This window comes from Mercenaria mercenaria, unplaced genomic scaffold, assembly GCF_021730395.1.
Source record: "Mercenaria mercenaria strain notata unplaced genomic scaffold, MADL_Memer_1 contig_1956, whole genome shotgun sequence".
In the NCBI taxonomy this organism is placed as follows: Eukaryota; Metazoa; Mollusca; class Bivalvia; order Venerida; family Veneridae; genus Mercenaria; species Mercenaria mercenaria.
The window spans coordinates 14,086-37,034 of record NW_026459978.1 but is presented as its reverse complement, the minus strand read 5'-3'; the positions used below and the strand labels follow the sequence as shown (position 1 = coordinate 37,034).

Here is a 22,949-nt window from a genome sequence, read left to right as displayed (position 1 = left end):
TGGGTCAAGTCCCATAACTCTGGCATGTATTTTGGGCAAATTATGCCCCCTTTTGGACTTAGAAAATTCTGGTTAAAGTTTTACATGCAAGTTTCTATTTCCAAAACTAATGCAGATATTGAATTGAAACTTCACATGTGTCTTCGGGGTTATAAAACTAGTTGATAGCAGCAAGTCCCATAGCTGATATGCATTTTGGTCAAATTATGTCCCCTTTTGAACTTAAAACTCTTTTGATATTTAACCTTTTGTGTAATATTTTCCTGCTTCTGGGACAATATTTCGAATAGTCGAGCTTGGCTGTCTTATGGACAGCTCTTGTTAATATAACAAAACTCCTGTTTTACGCACATATTACTGTACATGAAGTACGCTTGGCAGGGGAGGAAGAAAGGAGGACAAGAGCAGTTTCAATGGGTGCCCAGGGTGCTTGGACAAAGTGGTGTACCACAGATAGAAAACTGACATGGGCAGAAATCTGGCGCTATGAACCAGTCAGACTTAGCTTCTTGCTAAGATCTGTTTATGACCTGCTACCATCACCTTCCAACTTACACCGATGGGGACTACAAGACAACCCAATTTGTCCATTGTGCGACAAGGTAGGAACCATGGAGCATGTGCTTTCAGCCTGCTCCACATTGTTAACCCAAGGCAGATACAGGTGGAGACATGACTGCGTACTTGGAGAACTCGCAGACACCTTGGAACGTGAGAGAACCAAGAAGAGGGAAAAGCAAAGATCACAGATAATACAATTTGTCAAGGAAGGCCAGACTGCACCAAAGAAGAAAGCAGCAACAACATCCCTCCTTGATGAATCAGACAAGTGGGAAATGGCAGTTGACCTCAGAAGAAAACTGATCTTCCCTGACATCGTACAGACCAACTTGAGACCAGACATTGTTATCTGGTCCAGGAAAGACAAACGCCTGGCGATGATAGAGCTGACAGTTCCTTGGGAAACTCGCTGTGAAGAGGCTTATGAGCGTAAGCGGGCCAAGTACACAGAGCTCCAAGAGCAGTGCAAAGAGCGAGGTTGGAAGACATGGCTCTTCCCTGTTGAAATTGGGTCAAGAGGCTTCCCAGCACAGTCCTTGTGGAGAATGTTAAGCTCCATGGGCATCACAGGAGGAGAGAGGAAGAAAGTCATTGGAAGGCTTAGTCTCGCTGCTGAAAGGGCATCCAGCTGGCTGTGGCTCAAGAGAGAGGAGAAGAGCTGGAAGCCAACCACTGACACGTAGTGCCTGATCAACACTACGGACCCGCCGCCTAGAGTGTCCTGGGATTAAAGGGTCGAAACACTTGACGACGGGCGGTTCCTGGCTGAGGATGTCAGTGGTTAAAGCGGTACAGAACCGTATTATACACACATACACCTCTGCAATGTATTTGATATAGAGTTAAAATGAAATGTTTGATCTTCAGCGTACACCAAGGTCAGCAAGATCAGCTAGAAGTCAGGTACTCTAGTGTGAAATTAACTTTGAGAAAATGTTCGGAGTTTCATCGTAGGTTACAAAATGTTCAGATTTTTTAACATTGAATAGATATTCTTAAATTTTGAGACAACAGTAAAATATTTCTGCTTCTGCAGTCCTGGTAAGATGATCATCCTTGTTCCCAAGTTTAGTATTTATAAATAAAGTGTAATATTAAGCAGATGATTTTAACTTTTGAATAACTAATTATTCGCTGAAAATGAAAATTACTTTACCAAAGATGTTGTTATTTTTACTCTTGTATTAAATATTCTGAACTCCATGGCTATTCACAAAATTGTATATTAATTCTGACAACATAGATGATAATTTTTTGATAGGAGACATAAGTCGTTCTGTATTTTGGCCATAAGCGACCTTCTAGTAGTCACCATCTCATGAGCACAACACTGCAGTATGTTTGAGCCATAGTATATATGTATTCAGTTTTGTCAAGAAGTCGTCCAACTGGTTAAAAGTTGGTCGTTCTACCTGAGTACCTATCCATGCTTGTAATACTGTTTAGGGAGACAACTCTGCTCTTTGTCTACTGATAAACCAGTGTAATGTCACCAGATCACTGCTAGACTGAAGTAAGAAAATCTGAACATTTTTGTGATCTGGATGGTGCCTCTTCTTTATGTGTGAGTTTGAAACAATTAACATGCACTTGTGTACTGTTGAAATAGTGAGCCAACAGAAGGTCCTTGTTGTTGTACTGTTCTTGCACAGAGGCAGGGTACATGAGATCAGATTCTGGAATAAACTTGGCACAAAATGTTTTACACTTACTGGGTCAGAAATGAGAACTTCTACAAAAAATTGCATGTCCTTGCATTAAAAATTTTTTTCTTTAAAAGGAAAATTCAGTTACCGTATAAGCATTAGAATGCTTTAAAGTTTATGTAATACTAATAAATAAGTTGATTAACATGCAAGTGTTTTTCTGTACAAATATATAAAGGTGAAATAACAGCATGCATAAATGTAGGAAATCACTGTATAAAGCCTTCATTAGCTTGACTTTTCGAAGAAAATGTAGCGCTATTGCACTAGCCCCAGAGTCGGCGTCGGCGTTGGTTAAAGTTTTTGATCAAGTCAAATATCTCTGTTAATATCAAAGCTATTCACTTGAAACTTAGAATAGGTATTTACTATCAAAGTCTACACCAGGAGAAACAATCCCCATAACTCTGATTTGAATTTTGACAGAATTATGCCCCTTTTTAACTTAGAATTTTTGGTTAAAGTTTTTGATAAAGTCAAATATCTCTGTTACTGTCAAAGCTATTGACTTGAAACTTAAAATGCTTATTTACCATCAAAATCTACACCAGAAGAAACAATCCCCACAACTCTGATTGAATTTTGACAGAATTATGCCCCTTTTTAACTTAGAATTTTTTGTTAAAATTTTTGATAAAGTCAAATATCTCTGTTACTATTAAAGCTTTCGACTTGAAACTCAAAATAGTTATTTACTATCAAAGTCTACACCAGAGGACACAATTCCCATAACTCTGATTTGAATTTTGACAGAATTATGCCCCATTTTAACTTAGAATTTTTTTTTTAATTTTGATAAAGACAAATATCTCTGTTACTATTAAAGCTTTTGACTTGAAACTCAAAATAGTTATTTTCTATCAAAGTCTACACCAGGAGACACAATTCCCATAACTCTGTTTGAATTTTGACAGAATTATGTCCCTTTTTAACTTGGATTTTTTTTACTGGCAAAGCTCTAATTCAGAGTCAAGCACTGAGAAAAGTCGAGCGCGCTGTCTTACGGACAGCTCTTGTTTTATAATTCTGTTCATGTCTCATAAAGCCACTGCTGATTTATGAGACATGAACAGAGATTATAAAATAATGATATGACAATATCATACCAGTCCCAATGTGTTGTACTGTATGTGCTGGTATATAAGCTATCAATGAAGCGTTTATTTTTATGAATGTGACATTGGTAGTGTAGTATGCTGGTCCATCTGTATAGCTAGGCGCCTTGCCGTAATTATGTCTCCCACACAACTGTGTGGTGGGAGACATATTGATTTACTCCTGTCTGTGAGTGTGTCAGTCAGTCAGCCAGTCTGTCACAAATCTTGTCCAAACTTGAACAAAATGTGTTTGCCAATAAGTCCTTGGCCAAGTTCGATAACTAGCCAAATCGGCCCAGGCACTTCGGAATTATGGCCCTTGAATTACCGAAAATACTGATGCCAGTGATACAGGTCTTGGTGCATGGTTGACTCAGATACATAATGGAGAAGAAATGCCAATCTAGATGATTAGGCAGTTGTGGGAGACATGCGCTTTTCTCAAAAGCAGCTCTAGTTGGGCACTAACCTTACAGTATTTTTCTTTAGTGAAAATGTAGTGAGTTCAACTTAACCGTGTGTATGGTTCTGATCTCTTTTGTATTTATCTGGGCCAGACTCTTTATATGTCAGTTTCATTTTGAAATATTTTAGGGTTTCGCATATAAACTTTCTGGACTTCCTTTGTACTGCACCATTAACTGTGTTATAATAATTGAAGGTTTATTGTGAGTTTGCATACTGTTTAATCTGTCTCACTGTTGTTAAGTGCATTGTTGAATCTGAATTTTCTTAGACACATTTTTTGTTTTCTCTGAGAGGGGATAGGCCTGCACCTGTTATTTGGGGAGAAATAAAGTGGTATTTGGGCAAATGGAGAAGAGTGGAGAAGAAAAGAGAATCTTGATGTTAACTCAGTTTTATGGGAAACCTTATTCAAAAGAAATTTTCTGATGGAAGTAAATGGTTCCTGCCATAAAAGAAAAAAAATGTAGAATTGGGATAGATTAGAGATTATTCACATCTTTGTTCCCAGCAAATATAAAAGGGATATACATATTTGATAAAAAGACTTGAATATAAAGCAACATAGCCTCAGACTGTGAGCTCGGCTGTGAGATTGGACTGCTGAACAATTCCCCTAAGACTAATCCCTGAAACATATAATCTTCAGCATGAAGTGTTCCACTTGAAAATAAAAAGTATGTCTTAATCTATGCTATTAAACAACTGATTCAACAGTGCACTGTGTGTTTTTATACCCTATCTCATGTGCACATCATTTTCATTTATAGCTCCCAGTACCATCATCATCACCCCCACGAGATCCTAACAGGCGGAAAAAGAAGTCTATTCTCTCAAAACATGTAAGTTCGTCTTCGGAGTCGGCAAATTCCAGGTACAGAAACAACATAGCAAAAAGCCCATCCAGTGGTTCAAAGAAATCTTCAGCATTCATTTTTGAAAACGTAAATGATGGCACGATGTACTCCCCAGAAATATCTTATTCTAGTAGTTTATACTCATATGTCAGTAGTTGCTTGCTTGTTGCCTGATTATGTTGCTTAGTAGTAGTTACTGACATTTTATAATGTTTTTGTAACTAGTTTCTGTATAACTAATCAAATAAAGGCAATAACAAAAGATTTGTACATTTCTATAATGCCCAGCCTTAAAAAAATGACAAGAATTTACTAATGTTTGAGAGAAAATGTTGTAGAGAAATGTTTTCTGAACCTGTAGAAAATTAATATTTGCTAATTAGATTACTTGAAATAATGTTTTAGCATTAATTAATGCATGATATTTAATATTGGGAAAAGTCCCACTGTGTAAATATCGCAAAAAAATCATTATTCCTTGTGAAAATTGTTAAAATTCCCTGATCCAGATAAACCTTTTATACATTTTATTTTAAAATACAAAAGAATAATGTTTGGCAGCCTTTTTCTCTCTCAAAAATACATTTCTGTTTGATCTTTGAGAAAAGAATACTTTGGGTGATGGTATGATTTGATTACTTGAGAACCACTTGACCCAGAAAATTGAAACTTCATAGGTTGCTTGGACATGCAGAACAGACGACCCCTATTGATTTTGAAGTCACTCTGTGAAAGGTCAAGGTCACGGGGGCCTGAACATGGAAAACCATTTCCGATCAATTATTTGAGAACCACTTTACCCAGAATGTTGAAACTTCATAGGATGATTGGACATGCATAGTAGATGACCCCTATTGATTTTGGGGTCACTCTATTAAAGGTCAATGTACAGCGGCCAGAATATGGAAATCCAATTCCTGTCAGTAACTTGAGAATCATTTGACCTAGATTTCAAACTTCATAGGGTGATAGGACTTACAGAGTAAATGACCTGTAAAATTTTTGGGATACTAGATCAAAGGTCAAAGCCACAGGGGCCTGAACATGGAAAACCATTTCTGATCAATAACTTGAGAACCACCCGACCCAGAAAGTTGAAACTTAATACGATGATTGGACATATAGAGAAGATGACCCCTATTGATTTTTGGGTCACTTGATCAAAGGTCAGGGTCACAGGGACCAAAACATGGAAAACGTTTCCGATCAATAACTTGAGAACCATTCGACCTAGAACCTTAAAAATTCATTGATGATAGGACTTACAGAGTAGATGACCCTTATTGTTTTGGGGGTCACTTGAGCTGAGGTCAAGGTCACAGGGGTCTGAACATGAAAAATGGTTTCTTATCAATAACTTGAGAACCACTTGACCCAGAATGTTGGAACTTCATAGGATGCTTGGACATGCAGATTAGATGGCCCTTATTGATTTTGGGGTCACTCGATCAAAGGTCAAGGTCACAAGGGCCTGAACATGGAAAGCGGTTTCCGATCAATAACTTAAGAACCACCTGACCCAGAATGTTGAAACTTCATAGGATGGTTGGACATGCCAAGTAGGTGATCTCTATTGCAGCCAACCATCAGTGTCTCTTTGACTTTCGCTCCTGTCCCCTATTGACTTCTTGCCTATTATGTCTATGCATTGGGGGAGACATGCGCTTTTCTACAAAAGCATCTTCTAGTTTTGTCATGAATATTAACATCATTTCATACTAATATGATTAACAAATATGCATGAAAAACTGCATGTCTATTAAAGCATTATTAATAATTTGGGAAGCTCTGGGTTTAGTTTCCTGCCTATTTCTTGTATAGAAATATTTGTTTATACAGATAAATTATAGCATAAAATGGTCATATATTGGTCTTTTGGTTATTTTTGCTAAAAAAGATTAGCACTTTGTTTCAGTTCTCTCTTTCTTGGACTTTTGTATGGATGGGGCAATAAAAGGATGCTTTTTTTCTTAAACTTTATTTCACCCTCAGATACAAAGTATATGGGGGCTATATTAACGTCAAAGGTCAAGGTCACACTTGAAGGTCAAAGGTCAAATAGCTTAAGTTTGTGTCCATTCTATATTGTCTAAACATATTGAAAGATTTTCATAAAACAAGCATCTGTTGTTTACCTTATCAAGACGACATGCAGAGCACATGACCCAGGACACTACTTTCAATGTCAAGGTCACACTCCGATGTTAGAAATCAGTTAGCTTCTTCTCATGAATCTCTTGATGGATCTTAACCAAACATGGTCTGTAGCATCTTTGTAAATCCTTTCTCAAATTTGTTCAAAGGTTTTACTTTACCAATTTTAGAGGAAGACAGAGTTCAAAATAGAATAAACTTGAAACTACTTCTTTTAATGAACTGCTTGGTGTTATTTTTTCATGATGCAGTGTTTTATGACATATATTTAATGTCCACAGTCAAGATCAGGAGCGCCACCTAGATTCGTTTTGGTCTTTTTATTGGTGATTATGTTTAAAAAATGAAGATGTTTTAATAATATTAACATTAATGTATGATTTTGTGCAAATAGTATAATCTATAAACAAAAAATGGTAATGAGGTCTCTTACTCATATGCTTTCAAAATAACATAACATCTTTATAGCATACTTGTAGCACTATGTACAAAATGAATTGGGGCCTCCGTGGTCGAATGGTTAAGGTCCCTGACTTCAAATCACTTGCCCCTCACCGATGTGGGTTCGAGCCTCACTCGGGGCGTTGAATTCTTCATGTGAGGAAGCCATCCAGCTGGCTTACGGAAGGTTGGCGGCTCTACCCAGGTACCTATGAAATAATGCACAGAGGGGCACCTGGTGTCTTCCTCCACCATCAAAGCCGGAAAGTTGCCATATGACCTAAATTGCGTCGATGCAACATTAAATCCAACACAAAAAAATGACTGGTAAAATGCTGAAAATGTTCTAGAAACACTTGTTAACTGTTGACCAGAAGAAATCCATGGTCTAAATGAAATTAGAAAAAACAAATTGCTTAAAATTTACCCATTTAACAGCCTGAACTACATTTGACTTCTCCTCAACAATGCACTTGCTCGCAGGAACTAGTCACTGACTTTTTAAAGAAAGATAACATCATACGGTCATTCCTCACCTGCCCTGTTTTCTAGTGCCCATTTCGTCTTTCCAGAATTGAAACAACACTTACCAGGCAAGAGATCTCATTATAGGTTTTCTTGGTACAGTCATTTCAGGACAAATAAAAATGTTTCAGGAAGTACTCTGAACACCTCAAGATTGGTGTAGTCATTTTGAACAGGTGTTACATTTAAATATGTTTGGAGTAAAATAATATTTGTTCCTTAAAGTAATAAATCACTTCAGTTAGTATTCAAGGTCTGGTCATAGCTCAATTTCTTTTGAAAAAATGAGGTAATAGAGCATTAAAGTTTTCTTGATAATATTTTTTTAAGATCACATAACCAACACTTACTAATGACTTTGTGTTTTGCAGTAACATATAAAAATAGTGTTCATATTTGAAACTGTGGTAGTGTTTTTAAGTCTTAGAAATATCTAAGCTTTTCAAAGTTCAGGTGGTCAGTCAAATCTTTTAATTTTCATGTGTAATTATGTAGGAGTATACTTCACTCAAATGTACTGGTAAGAAAAGCACAAAGTATAAAGACACAGTACCCTAAACAGAAAATACTAACCTTTATTTTGTATTTTTGGAAGAATTCTGTATGATTGTCTCCTTTAACAAATTGTGAACGCACTTTGCAATTAGAGTTGTCAGTGAATAAATAAAATAAGGACCCCATTCACATAAAAGTGTTCTGCCTGGAAGAATTCTTGTATTGTGATCTTTTGTTAGTGTAATCTTTTTATATAAATTTCTTACAAGATAGTATTTAACAGCATATATATTAAAGCACAAACAAGCAGAATAGCATATGCAAGCAATGCATCATATTAAAACTTACTTAGGGATATTTATATTTTGCTAGAGTGGAATGATATTATTGACATGTATCCAAAGCTGAATAGCTATGTTTTTATACAGCATTTGAACTGCACCATGAGAAAACCAACGTAGTGGCTTTGCGACCAGCATGGATGCAGACCAGCCTGCGCATCGACACAGTCTGGTCTGGATCCATGCTGTTCGCTTTAAAAACTATTGCAATTAGAGAAACAATTAGCGAACAGCATGGATCATGACCAGACTGCGCGGATGTGCAGGCTTGTTTGGATCCATGCTGGTCGCAAACGCACTGTGTTGGTTATCTAATGGTGCGGCTCATTTTATTTCTGAGTGCAGATAAAATCCATACTTGCTTGTATAAGGTGATTGTCTGACTAATGATGATTTAAGTATTTCTGAAATAGTTATGGAAGAGTATGTGTCACAGAAATAACTAAAGATTAATAAAATAATTTAAAATGTGTACAGAAAATTTATGAAAATGTAATTGATGATTATGAATATTGTAAGTGCCAGACATCGAAGTTCATTTAGAGAAATTGTAATCGATAGAAGTGTATTCAAACATCTTGATAATTTTTCAGCCAAAGCCAGTAGACAATCCTCGTCCTTTACCTCCACCACCTAAGGTTGAAGGGGAGGGACTTCCACAGCGTAGAAATAATTACCAGGATGTTAGTGGTGATATTCGGTCAACAGAATCAAAATCATCATCTTCCTCAGGCTCAAAAGATGACAATATTTCACTGGGAGATGAAACACCTGGAGTAAGATCTGAATTTCAGAAAGTTAATGTGTTCTCAATTTTTGTTCTTTGTACTTCTATTAAATGTATTTTGCTGTAAAATTAAAGTCAAGTTCAATAAACAGCATGTTATGGCTCTTGAATTAGCCAAGATTGCAAAAGAATTGACTGTGTTCACTCAATAAGTAGAATATTTCAAAACTCAGAACTAATTTACTGTGACTGATATATACAGTGACCTTTGCACTGTTGTTATCCAGTGCTTCATTTATAGAGACTTGTCTCCAGATTCCTGCCATTATAATGAAATGAAATCATCTGTAGAGTAAATTAACCCTTACCCTGCTAAATTTCTGTAATGAACTTGTCCATCTTTCAGTTTGGACAGTAGCATTAACTGTTAAAGGGGTGCTTGCCAACTTAACAAAAAGATACTAACTGAATGGTGAACAGTGCAGACCATGATCAGCCTGCACCCATGTGCAGGCTGATCTTGGTCTCCATTGGTCCCAAAGGCAGATTCACTTGCCACCAGCAGGCTAAGGATTAACTCAAATTCTATTATTTTTAGCTCACCTGTCACAAAGTGACAAGGTGAGCTTTTGTGATCACGCAGCGTCCGTCGTCCGTCCGTCCGTTAGTCCGTCCGTAAACTTTTGCTTTCACTCTAGAGGTCTCATTTTTTATGGGGTCTTTATGAAAATTGGTCAGAATGTTCACCTTGATGACATCTAGGTCAAGTTCGAAACTGGGTCACGTGTGGTCAAAAACTAGGTCAGTAGGTCTAAAAATAGAAAAACCTTGTGACCTCTCTAGAGGCCAAATTTTTCACAAGATCTTCATGAAAATTAGTCAGAATTTTTATCTTGATGATATCTAAGTCAAGTTTGAAACTGGGTCACGTGCCATCAAAAACTAGGTCAGTGTGTCTAAAAATAGAAAAACCTTGTGACCTCTCTAGAGGCCATACTTTTGAATGGATCTTCATGAAAATTGGTCAGCATATTCACCTTAATGATATCTAGATCAGGTTTGAAACTAGGTCACTTGCCATCAATAACTAGGTCAGTAGGTCAAATCATAAAAAAAACTTGTGACCTCTCTAGAGGCCGTATTTTTCATGGGATCTGTATGAAAGTTGGTCTGAATGTTCATCTTGGTGATATCTAGGTCAAGTTCGAACTGGGTCAACTGTGGTCAAAAACTAGGTCAGTATATCTAAAAGTAGAAAAACCTTGTGACCTCTCTAGAGGCCATACTTTCGAATGGATCTTCATTAAAATTGGTCAGAGTGTTCACCTTGATGATATCTAGGTCAAGTTTGAAACTGGGTCACGTGCCGTCAATAACTAGGTCAGTAGGTCAAATAATAAAAAACCTTGTGACCTCTCTAGAGGCCATATTTTTCAATGGATCTTCATGAAAATTGGTCAGAATTTTTATCTTGATGATATCTAGGTCAGGTTCAAAACAGGGTCACATGAGCTCTAAAACTAGGACACTATGTCAAATAATAGAAAAAACAACGTCATACTCAGTTCAAAACTGGGTCATGCGGGGACAGGTGAGCGATTCAGGACCATCATGGTCCTCTTGTTTATGAGAATTTTACCCTTTGACAAATGGATAAAAGAAATTTTCTATATAGTTTACAATTTCACTAGTGCGACTTTGTAAATAGATATTATCTTTTAATTTTTTAACCAGTCAGACTTTGAAAAATATTGTATGATGAAAAAGGAATAAACTGTTTGTGAAGAGACTTCATAGAGGTGCTTTGTTGTTTCAGAGTTTGCCAAACATGTCAGCACAAGAGAAGAGGAGACGTAATAATAATGCACAGTGTAAGTTTATTGAATATTTAAGTTCACTCGGTCATTTAACCTCTGTTTCAGAATCAGAGTTACTGTTAAATCATTAATATTCGTGGGGGACTAATTTTCGTGGATTTCGTGGTTGAGTCAATCCACGAAATTTAGTCCCAACGAAAAAGTAAAATTCCCATTCACTTTATGTTCAAAAGTTTTAATCCACGTATTCATAACCCCACGAAACTGCCGTTTTGACCAAAACCACGAAATTTCATGCCCACGAAATTAAATGATTTCACAGTATTGCTTGTTACATCTTTTATAAAGAAAACTATCAAAGTTTTTGAAGTAACAGTAAAGTGATATTAATTATTCGATAAATAATAATTACAAGTTACAACTGCAGAAATACTGTAAAATCTGGTAAATAAGTGCATATTCGAATATAAGCGCATATCAAAAGTAAGCGCATATGACCTTACCATTATTCCGCATGGGATAATAAGCGCACCTGACTTTTCTATAAGCGCATATCAAATATAAGCACATAGTTTTGGCTTAAGTATAAGCACATATCAAAAAAGGTGCATAGAAGTGCCACCAAAATTATTATAAGCGTATATGCTTACTTACCAGATTTTACAGTATTGTAGTATAGCTGAAGTAGATATGTCCGACAGGTTTCACTTTATGTGAAAATGGGACATTTCAGTATAACTAGGAAAACCAAAACCTTCTGTTAGACAAGGTAGCTAGACAAAGTAGTAATTATATTTGAAAAAAAGCAAAATGGTTAACAGATTGTATCGCTAAAGTCCAGCAGGTATTACAGGTGTAAAATCAATTGTAAATGCTAGTAGATGGAACAATAAATGGCATGGAGCCACATAGCAGTACTGGTGCTCTATGCTAAAGATGCTCAAGCGTATGATGTTTCACTTGTATAATATTGATGATAATTCAGAGTATACAGAGAGTATCCTTGTAGTGATGGGGCACCTTACTCCTCACTTGCAGCTTGTAAGTTTAGATCTTGATAGGGGCAGGAATTGACCCATATTGTCCCAACTTCCATATTCAGTGCTCGGCAGAATTAAGTTTGGTCATCAGATAAGATTAACATAAGTATTACAATCTCTTTAAAGTTGAAATAAAAATAATAGGCCGAAACTGAATCATGAAAGCAAGAGACAATAGTTTTCATGTTGTTTACAGCGTATGATAGACCTCATTCTTCAAGGATAAAACTTGAACAACCGGAGAGTGCGAAGTCAACTGTGATTACAGAAAGAGAGAAGAAAAGAGTAAGTTTTATATGTGTTTCTTTTTCAGCATTTATTATGAATTAGTATTTACCTTTTTAGTTCACAAGAACCTGATGTTCAGAATGAGCAGTTAGAAGAGATAGATAGATAGTCCATCCTCCAATGTCTTGTGAATTTCCACTGAAACATCCCTTCCTCTGAAACTATTTGCTAGATTTAAACCAAACTTGGTCTGAAATATTCTGGTGTGCCTCTCTCAGATTTGATAAATGAATAAAAGACATTTTGTCTAAAATCATTTGTCGTCCACCTCTTATTCATATTTGGAAGTTAGCAGTTACTTACGGAGAACAGGTTTGTGCTGTTAAATAATCCAGGAACACTGGTTAGGTTAAGTGTCTGCTTTTATACAACCAAATACTGTTGAAAAATGGTTTTAAACTCAAAATAGAATATAAAGACATTTATAACATTACTTCTAATGAAAGACGTGCACCAAACTTGGTATACAGCATCATTGGATGGACCTTTCTGCTATTTGTTAAAATAGTCCCACTTGACTGCACTCAGAGGTTACACTGTCCAGGGACACAAAAGTGCTTTGACCATAGCCCAGCTTCTTTCACTAAATATTTGGTAATTTTAGCCACACCTTGGGTAAGGTTTTGATGCACTTCCACTCTACCTCTGTTATTACTTAATGGATTTGCTTCAAACTTGAAATGAATATGCCTCATTATTACCCATATTATGTGATTGAAGGGCTAAAACTCTTACACCAATCTTTCATGAATCATTTCCCCCTTTCAACACTTGTGTACCGTCACCTTATCCAGTTTTAGGCAAGAGTACATAAATCTATCAAGGATTTTGGCTGTATTATGGTCCCTTTCAACTTACAAATCTTGGTTAAGTTTTTCGTACCAGTTCATATTTTGTTTAGACTGTTTAATCCCCAACCACGAGTGGTGGGGTGGTTATAGGAATGGTCTCTGTCCGTCCGTAACATTTCATGTCCGCTCTGTATCTCTTAAACCCTTGAAGGATTTTCACGAAACTTGCGTCAAATGGGATCACTCCATCAAAGGTCAAGGTCACAGGGGCCTGAACATGGAAAACCATTTCTGATCAATAAATTGAGAACCACTTGACCCAGAAAATTGAAACTTCATAGGTTGCTTGGACATGCAGAACAGACGACCCCTATTGATTTTGAAGTCACTCTGTGAAAGGTCAAGGTCACGGGCCTGAACATGGAAAACCATTTCCGATCAATAATTTGAGAACCACTTTACCCAGAATGTTGAAACTTCATAGGATGATTGGACATGCATAGTAGATGACCCCTATTGATTTTGGGGTCCATCTATTAAAGGTCAAGGTTACAGCGGCCAGAATATGGAAATCCAATTCCTGTCAGTAACTTGAGAACCATTTGACCTAGAACTTCAAACTTCATAGGGTGATAGGACTTACAGAGTAAATGACCCCTATTGTTTTTGGGGTCACTCCATCAAAGGTCATGGTCACAGGGGCCATCTCTCCTTCACACTTATTTTTTTATCAATAACTGGAGAACCATTTGACCTAGAACCTTAAAACTTCATAGGGTGATATGGCTTACAGAGTAAATGACCTGTAAAATTTTTGGGATACTAGATCAAAGGTCATAGCCACAGGGGCCTGAACATGGAAAACCATTTCTGATCAATAACTTGAGAACCACCCGACCCAGAATGTTGAAACTTAATACGACGATTGGACATATAGAAAATATGACCCCTATTGATTTTTGGGTCACTTGATCAAAGGTCAAGGTCACAGGGGCCAGAACATGGAAAACGTTTCCGATCAATAACTTGAGAACCATTCGACCTAGAACCTTAAAAATTCATTGATGATAGGACTTACAGAGTAGATGACCCTTATTGTTTTTGGGGTCACTTGAGCTGAGGTCAAGGTCACAGGGGTCTGAACATGGAAAACGGTTTCCTGTCAATAACTTGAGAACCACTTGACCCAGAATGTTGGAACTTCATAGGATGTTTGGACATGCAGAGTAGATGGCCCTTATTGATTTTGGGGTCACTCGATCAAAGGTCAAGGTCACAAGGGCCTGAACATGGAAAGCGGTTTCCGATCAATAACTTAAGAACCACCTGACCCAGAATTTTGAAACTTTATAGGATGGTTGGACATGCCAAGTAGGTGATCTCTATTGCAGCCAACCATCAGTGTCTCATTGACTTTCGCTCCTGTCCCCTATTGACTTCTTGCCTATTATGACTATGCATTGGGGGAGACATGCGCTTTTCTACAAAAGCATCTTCTAGTTTTGTCATGAATATTAACATCATTTCATACTAATATGATTAACAAATATGCATGAAAAACTGCATGTCTATTAAAGCATTATTAATAATTTAGGAAGCTCTGGGTTTAGTTTCCTGTCCATTTCTTGTATAGAAATATTTGTTTATACAGATAAATTATAGCATAAAATGGTCATATATTGGTCTTTTGGTTATTTTTGCTAAAAAAGATTAGCACTTTGTTTCAGTTCTCTCTTTCTTGGACTTTTGTATGGATGGGGCAATAAAAGGATGCTTTTTTTCTTAAACTTTATTTCACCCTCAGATACAAAGTATATGGGGGCTATATTAACGTCAAAGGTCAAGGTCACACTTGAAGGTCAAAGGTCAAATAGCTTAAGTTTGTGTCCATTCTATATTGTCTAAATATATTGAAAGATTTTCATAAAACAAGCATCTGTTGTTTACCTTATCAAGACGACATGCAGAGCACATGACCCAGGACACTACTTTCAATGTCAAGGTCACACTCCGATGTTAAAGATCAGTTAGCTTCTTCTCATGAATCACTTGATGGATCTTAACCAAACATGGTCTGTAGCATCTTTGTAAATCCTTTCTCAAATTTGTTCAAAGGTTTTACTTTACCATTTTTAGAGGAAGACAGAGTTCAAAATAGAATAAACTTGAAACTACTTCTTTTAATGAACTGCTTGGTGTTATTTTTTCATGATGCAGTGTTTTATGACATATATTTAATGTCCACAGTCAAGATCAGGAGCGCCACCTAGATTCGTTTTGGTCTTTTTATTGGTGATTATGTTTAAAAAAATGAAGATGTTTTAATAATATTAACATTAATGTATGATTTTGTACAAATAGTATAATCCATAAACAAAAAATGGTAATGAGGTCTCTTACTCATATGCTTTCAAAATAACATAACATCTTTATAGCATACTTGTAGCACTATGTACAAAATGAATTGGGGCCTCCGTGGTCGAATGGTTAAGGTCCCTGACTTCAAATCACTTGCCCCTCACCGATGTGGGTTCGAGCCTCACTCGGGGCATTGAATTCTTCATGTGAGGAAGCCATCCAGCTGGCTTACGGAAGGTTGGCGGCTCTACCCAGGTACCTATGAAATAATGCACAGAGGGGCACCTGGTGTCTTCCTCCACCATCAAAGCCGGAAAGTCGCCATATGACCTAAATTGCGTCGATGCAACATTAAATCCAACACACAAAAAATGACTGGTAAAATGCTGAAAATGTTCTAGAAACACTTGTTAACTGTTGACCAAAAGAAATCCATGGTCTAAATGAAATAAAAAAAAACAAATTGCTTAAAATTAACCCATTCAACAGCCTGAACTACATTTGACTTCTCCTCAACAATGCACTTGCTGGCAGGAACTAGTCACTGACTTTTTAAAGAAAGATAACATCATACGGTCATTCCTCACCTGCCCTGTTCTATAGTGCCTATTTCGTCTTTCCAGAATTGAAACAACACTTACCAGGCAAGAGATCTCATTATAGGTTTTCTTGGTACAGTCATTTCAGGACAAATAAAAATGTTTCAGGAAGTACTCTGAACACCTCAAGATTGGTGTAGTCATTTTGAATAGGTGTTACATTTAAATATGTTTGGAGTAAAATAATATTTGTTCCCTAAAGTAATAAATCACTTCAGTTAGTATTCAAGATCTGGTCATAGCTCAATTTCTTTTGAAAAAATGAGGTAATAGAGCATTAAAGTTTTCTTGATAATATTTCTAAGATCACAAAACCAACACTTACTAATGACTTTGTGTTTTGCAGTAACATATAAAAATAGTGTTCATATATGAAACTGTGGTAGTGTTTTTAAGTCTTCTATAAGAAATATCTAAGCTTTTCAAAGTTCAGGTGGTCAGTCAAATCTATTAATTTTCATGTATAATTATGTAGGAGTATACTTCACTCAAATGTACCGGTAAGAAAAGCACAAAGTATAAAGACACATTACCCTAAACAGAAAATACTAACCTTTATTTTGTATTTTTGGAAGAATTCTGTATGATTGTCTCCTTTAACAAATTGTGAACGCACTTCTGCAATTAGAGTTGTCAGTGAATAAATAAAATAAGGACCCCATTCACATTAAAAGTGTTCTGCCTGGAAGAATTCTTGTATTGTGATCTTTTGTTAGTGTAATCTTTTTATATAAATTTCTTACAAGATAGTATTTAACAGCATATATATTAAAGCACAAACAAGCAGAATAGCATATGCAAGCAATGCATCATATTAAAACTTACTTAGGGATATTTATATTTTGCTAGAGTGGAATGATATTATTGACATGTATCCAAAGCTGAATAGCTATGTTTTTATACAGCATTTGAACTGCACCATGAGAAAACCAACGTAGTGGCTTTGCGACCAGCATGGATGCAGACCAGCCTGCGCATCGACACAGTCTGGTCTGGATCCATTCTGTTCGCTTTAAAAACTATTGCAGTTAGAGAAACAATTAGCGAACAGCATGGATCATGACGCAAACGCACTATGTTGGTTATCTCATGGTGCGGCTCATTTTATTTCTGAGTGCAGATAAAATCCATACTTGCTTGTATAAGGTGATTGTCTGACTTATGATGATTTAAGTATTTCTGAAATAGTTATGGAAGATTATGTGTCACAGAAATAACTAAAGATAAGAAAATAATTTAAAATGTGTACAGAAAATTTATGAAAATGTAATTGATGATTATGAATATTGTAAGTGCCAGACATCGAAGTTCATTTAGAGAAATTGTAATCGATAGAAGTGTATTCAAACATCTTGATAATTTTTCAGCAAAAGCCAGTAGACAATCCTCGTCCTTTACCTCCACCACCTAAGGTTAAAGGGAAGGGACTTCCACAGCGTAGAAATAATTACCAGGATGTTAGTGGTGATATTCGGTCAACAGAATCAAAATCATCATCTTCCTCAGGCTCAAAAGATGACAATATTTCACTGGGAGATGAAACACCTGGAGTAAGATCTGAATTTCAGAAAGTTAATGTGTTCTCAATTTTTGTTCTTTGTACTTCTATTAAATGTATTTTCTGTAAAATTAAAGTCAAGTTCAATAAACAGCATGTTATGGCTCTTGAATTAGTCAAGATTGCAAAAGAATTGACTGTGTTCACTGAATAAGTAGAATATTTCAAAACTCAGAACTAATTTACTGTGACTGATATATACAGTGACCTTTGCACTGTTGTTATCCAGTGCTTCATTTATAGAGACTTGTCTCCAGATTCCTGCCATTATAATGAAATGAAATCATCTGTAGAGTAAATTAACCCTTACCCTGCTAAATTTCTGTAATGAACTTGTCCATCTTTCAGTTTGGACAGTAGCATTAACTGTTAAAGGGGTGCTTGCCAACTTAACAAAAAGATACTAACTGAATGGTGAACAGTGCAGACCATGATCAGCCTGCACCCATGTGCAGGCTGATCTTGGTCTCCATTGGTCCCAAAGGCAGATTCACTTGCCACCAGCAGGCTAAGGATTAACTCAAATTCTATTATTTTTAGCTCACCTGTCACAAAGTGACAAGGTGAACTTTTTTGATCACGCAGCGTCCGTCGTCCGTCCGTCCGTTAGTCCGTCCATAAACTTTTGCTTGTGACCACTCTAGAGGTCACATTTTTCATGGGGTCTTTATGAAAATTGGTCAGAATGTTCACCTTAATGATATCTAGGACAAGTTCGAAACTGGGTCACGTGCGGTCAAAAACTAGGTCAGTAGGTCTAAAAATAGAAAAACCTTGTGACCTCTCTAGAGGCCATATTTTTCACAAGATCTTCATGAAAATTGGTCAGAATTTTCATCTTGATGATATCTAAGTCAAGTTTGAAACTGGGTCACGTGCCATCAAAAACTAGGTCAGTATGTCTGAAAATAGAAAAACCTTGTGACCTCTCTAGAGGCCATACTTTTGAATGGATCTTCATGAAAATTGGTCAGCATATTCACCTTAATGATATCTAGATCAGATTTGAAACTGGGTCACATGCCATCAATAACTAGGTCAGTAGGTCAAATAATAAAAAAACACTTGTGACCTCTCTAGAGGCCGTACTTTTCATGGGATCTGTATGAAAGTTGGTCTGAATGTTCATCTTGGTGATATCTAGGTCAAGTTCGAACTGGGTCAACTGTGGTCAAAAACTAGGTCAGTATATCTAAAAATAGAAAAACCTTGTGACCTCTCTAGAGGCCATACTTTCGAATGGATCTTCATGAAAATTGGTCAGAGTGTTCACCTTGATGATATCTAGGTCAAGTTTGAAACTGGGTCACGTGCCGTCAATAACTAGGTCAGTAGGTCAAATAATAAAAAACCTTGTGACCTCTCTAGAGGCCATATTTTTCAATGGATCTTCATGAAAATTGGTCAGAATTTTTATCTTGATGATATCTAGGTCAGGTTCAAAACAGGGTGACATGAGCTCAAAAACTAGGACACTATGTCAAATAATAGAAAAAACAACGTCATACTCAGTTCAAAACTGGGTCATGCGGGGACAGGTGAGCGATTCAGGACCATCATGGTCTTCTTGTTTATGAGAATTTTACCCTTTGACAAATGGATAAAAGAAATTTTCTATATAGTTTACAATTTCACTAGTGCGACTTTGTAAATAGATATTATCTTTTAATTTTTTAACCAGTCAGACTTAGAAAAATATTGTATGATGAAAAAGGAATAAACTGTTTGTGAAGAGACTTCATAGAGGTGCTTTGTTGTTTCAGAGTTTGCCAAACATGTCAGCACAAGAGAAGAGGAGACGTAATAATAATGCACAGTGTAAGTTTATTGAATATTTAAGTTCACTCGGTAATTTAACCTCTGTTTCAGAATCAGAGTTACTGTTAATTCATTAATATTCGTGGGGGACTAATTTTCGTGGATTTCGTGGTTGAGTCAATCCACGAAATTTAGTCCAAACGAACAAGTAAAATTCCCATTCACTTTATGTTCAAAAGTTTTAATCCACGAATTCATAACCCAACGAAACTGCCGTTTTGACCAAAACCACGAAATTTCATGCCCACGAAATTAAATGATTTCACAATATTGCTTGTTACATCTTTTATAAAGAAAACTATCAAAGTTTTTGAAGTAACAGTAAAGTGATATTAATTATTCGATAAATAATAATTACAAGTTACAACTGCAGAAATACTGTAAAATCTGGTAAATAAGTGCATATTCGAATATAAGCGCATATCAAAAGTAAGCGCATATGACCTTACCATTATTCCGCATGGGATAATAAGCGCACCTGACTTTTCTATAAGCGCATATCAAATATAAGCACATAGTTTTGGCTTAAGTATAAGCACATATCAAAAATAAGTGCATAGAAGTGCCACCAAAATTATTATAAGCGTATATGCTTACTTACCAGATTTTACAGTATTGTAGTATAGCTGAAGTAGATATGTCCGACAGGTTTCACTTTATGTGAAAATGGGACATTTCAGTATAACTAGGAAAACCAAAACCTTCTGTTAGACAAGGTAGCTAGACAAAGTAGTAATTATATTTGAAAAAAGCAAAATGATTAACAGATTGTATCGCTAAAGTCCAGCAGGTATTACAGGTGTAAAATCAATTGTAAATGCTATTAGATGGAACAATAAATGGCATGGAGACACATAGCAGTACTGGTGCTCTATGCTAAAGATGCTCAAGCGTATGATGTTTCACTTGTATAATATTGATGATAATTCAGAGTATACAGAGAGTATCCTTGTAGTGATGGGGCACCTTACTCCTCACTTGCAGCTTGTAAGTTCAGATCTTGATAGGGGCAGGAATTGACCCATATTGTCCCAACTTCCATATTCAGTGCTCGGCAGAATTAAGTTAGGTCATCAGATAAGATCAACATAAGTATTACAATCTCTTAAAGTTGAAATAAAAATAATAGGCCGAAACTGAATCATGAAAGCAAGAGACAATAGTTTTCATGTTGTTTACAGCGTATGATAGACCTCATTCTTCAAGGATAAAACTTGAACGACCGGAGAGTGCGAAGTCAACTGTGATTACAGAAAGAGAGAAGAAAAGAGTAAGTTTTATATGTGTTTCTTTTTCAGCACTTTTTATGAATTAGTATTTACCTTTTTAGGTCACAAGAACCTGATGTTCAGAATGAGCAGTTAGAAGAGGTAGATAGATAGTCCATCCTCCAATGTCTTGAAGTGTGAATTTCCACTGAAACATCCCTTCCTCTGAAACTATTTGCTAGATTTAAACCAAACGTGGTCTGAAATATTCTGGTGTGCCTCTCTCAGATTTGATAAATGATTTCACTTGACTGCATTTAGGGGCTGTCAGAAGTTAAAATTTTAAAAAAGCCAGCCTGCTTAGCTCAGTAGGGAGAGCACAGATCTACGGATAGTGAGTTTGATCTCCGGGCAGGGTGTATGTTCTCCATGACGATTTGATAAAAGACATTTTGTCTGAAATCATTTGTCGTCCACCTCTTATTCATGTTTGGAAGTTAGCAGTTACTTACGGAGAACAGGTTTGTACTGTTAAATAATCCAGGAACACTGGTTAGGTTAAGTGTCTGCTTTTATACCACCAAATACCGTTGAAAAATGGTTTTAAACTCAAAATAGAATATAAAGACATTTACATGTATAACATTACTTCTAATGAAAGACGTGCACCAAACTTGGTATACAGCATCATTGGATGGACCTTTCTGCTATTTGTTAAAATAGTTCCACTTGACTGCACTTAGAGGTTACACTGTCCAGGGACACAAAAGTGCTTTGACCATAGCCCAGCTTCTTTCACTAAATTTTTGGTAATTTTAGCTACACCTTGGGTAAGGTTTTGATGCACTTCCACTCTACCTCTGTTATTACTTAATGGATTTGCTTCAAACTTGAAATGAATATGCCTCATTATTACCCATATTATGTGATTGAAGGGCTAAAACTCTTACACCAATCTTTCATGAATCATTTCCCCCTTTCAACACTTGTGTACCGTCACCTTATCCAGTTTTAGGCAAGAGTACATAAATCTATCAAGGATTTTGGCTGTATTATGGTCCCTTTCAACTGACAAATCTTGGTTAAGTTTTTCGTACCAGTTCATATTTGTTTAGACTGTTTAATCCCCAATCACGAGTGGTGGGGTGGTTATAGGAATGGTCTCTGTCCGTCCGTAACATTTCATGTCCGCTCTGTATCTCTTAAACCCTTGAAGGATTTTCACGAAACTTGCGTCAAATGATCACCTCATCAAGACGATTTGCAGAACCCATGAGTCAGCCATGTCCCCTTAAGGTCAAGGTCACAATTCAAGGTCAAATGTTTGAGCCTTCCATTTTGTGTCCGCTCTGTATATACTAAACCCCTTGAAGGATTTTCATGAAGCTTGGGTCAAATGGTCGCCTCATCAAGATGAAGTGCAGAACTTATCAGTCAGAGCCATGTCGGCTTAAGGTCAAGGTCACAATTCAAGGTCAGAAGGTTTGAGCCTTCAATTTTGTGTCCACTTTGTATCTCCTAAACCCCTAAAGATTTTCATGAAACTTGGGTCAAATGCTCACCTCATCAAGACGATGTGTAGAACTTTTCAGTCAGCCATGACAACTTAAGGTCAAGGTCGCAAGCATAGGTCAAACGTTTGAGCCTTCCATTTTGTGTCCACTCTGTATCTCCTAAACCCCTTTAAGGATTTTCATGAAACTTGGGTCAAATTATCACCTCACCAAGACCATGTGCAGAACTTATGAATCAACCATTACGGCTTAAGGTCAAGGTCACATCTCGGGGTCAAATGTTTGAGCCTTCCATTTTGTGTCCGCTCAGTATCTCTTAAACCCCTTGAAGGATTTTCATGGAACTTTGGTCAGTTGATCACCTCATCAAGATGATGTACAGAAATTATGAGTCAGCCATGTTGGCTCAAGGTCAAGTTCACAACTCAAGGTCAAAAGTTAGAGCCTTCCATTTTATGTCTGCTCTGTATCTCCTAAACTCCTTTTAGGAAAACTTGAAATCCCTTCAAGTTACTGACACCAAACTTGACATATGGGTAGGTGGTGATGGGAAAGTGTGCAGAGGACATGAGCGTGGTCCTTGGGTCAA

General features: G+C 36.7%; 1 protein-coding gene across 5 annotated transcripts in view; it reads left to right on the top strand.

Moving 5' to 3' along the window:
• The window catches only part of LOC123532054 (serine/threonine-protein kinase Nek4-like), a 51,626-nt gene that overhangs the window by 15,341 nt on the left and 13,336 nt on the right, over window positions 1-22,949 (top strand). For 2 of the 5 annotated variants that reach the window (XM_053533024.1, XM_053533022.1), the window contains exons 9-16: window positions 1,429-1,464; window positions 4,600-4,773; window positions 9,236-9,418; window positions 11,186-11,240; window positions 12,423-12,511; window positions 17,630-17,812; window positions 19,584-19,638; window positions 20,820-20,908. In XM_053533024.1, coding sequence (XP_053388999.1) covers window positions 1,429-1,464; window positions 4,600-4,773; window positions 9,236-9,418; window positions 11,186-11,240; window positions 12,423-12,511; window positions 17,630-17,812; window positions 19,584-19,638; window positions 20,820-20,908 — 864 coding nt within the window. The remainder of the gene's footprint in view (window positions 1-1,428; window positions 1,465-4,599; window positions 4,774-9,235; window positions 9,419-11,185; window positions 11,241-12,422; window positions 12,512-17,629; window positions 17,813-19,583; window positions 19,639-20,819; window positions 20,909-22,949) is intronic. The other 3 variants (XM_053533025.1, XM_053533023.1, XM_053533026.1) reach the window with 3 other exon arrangements.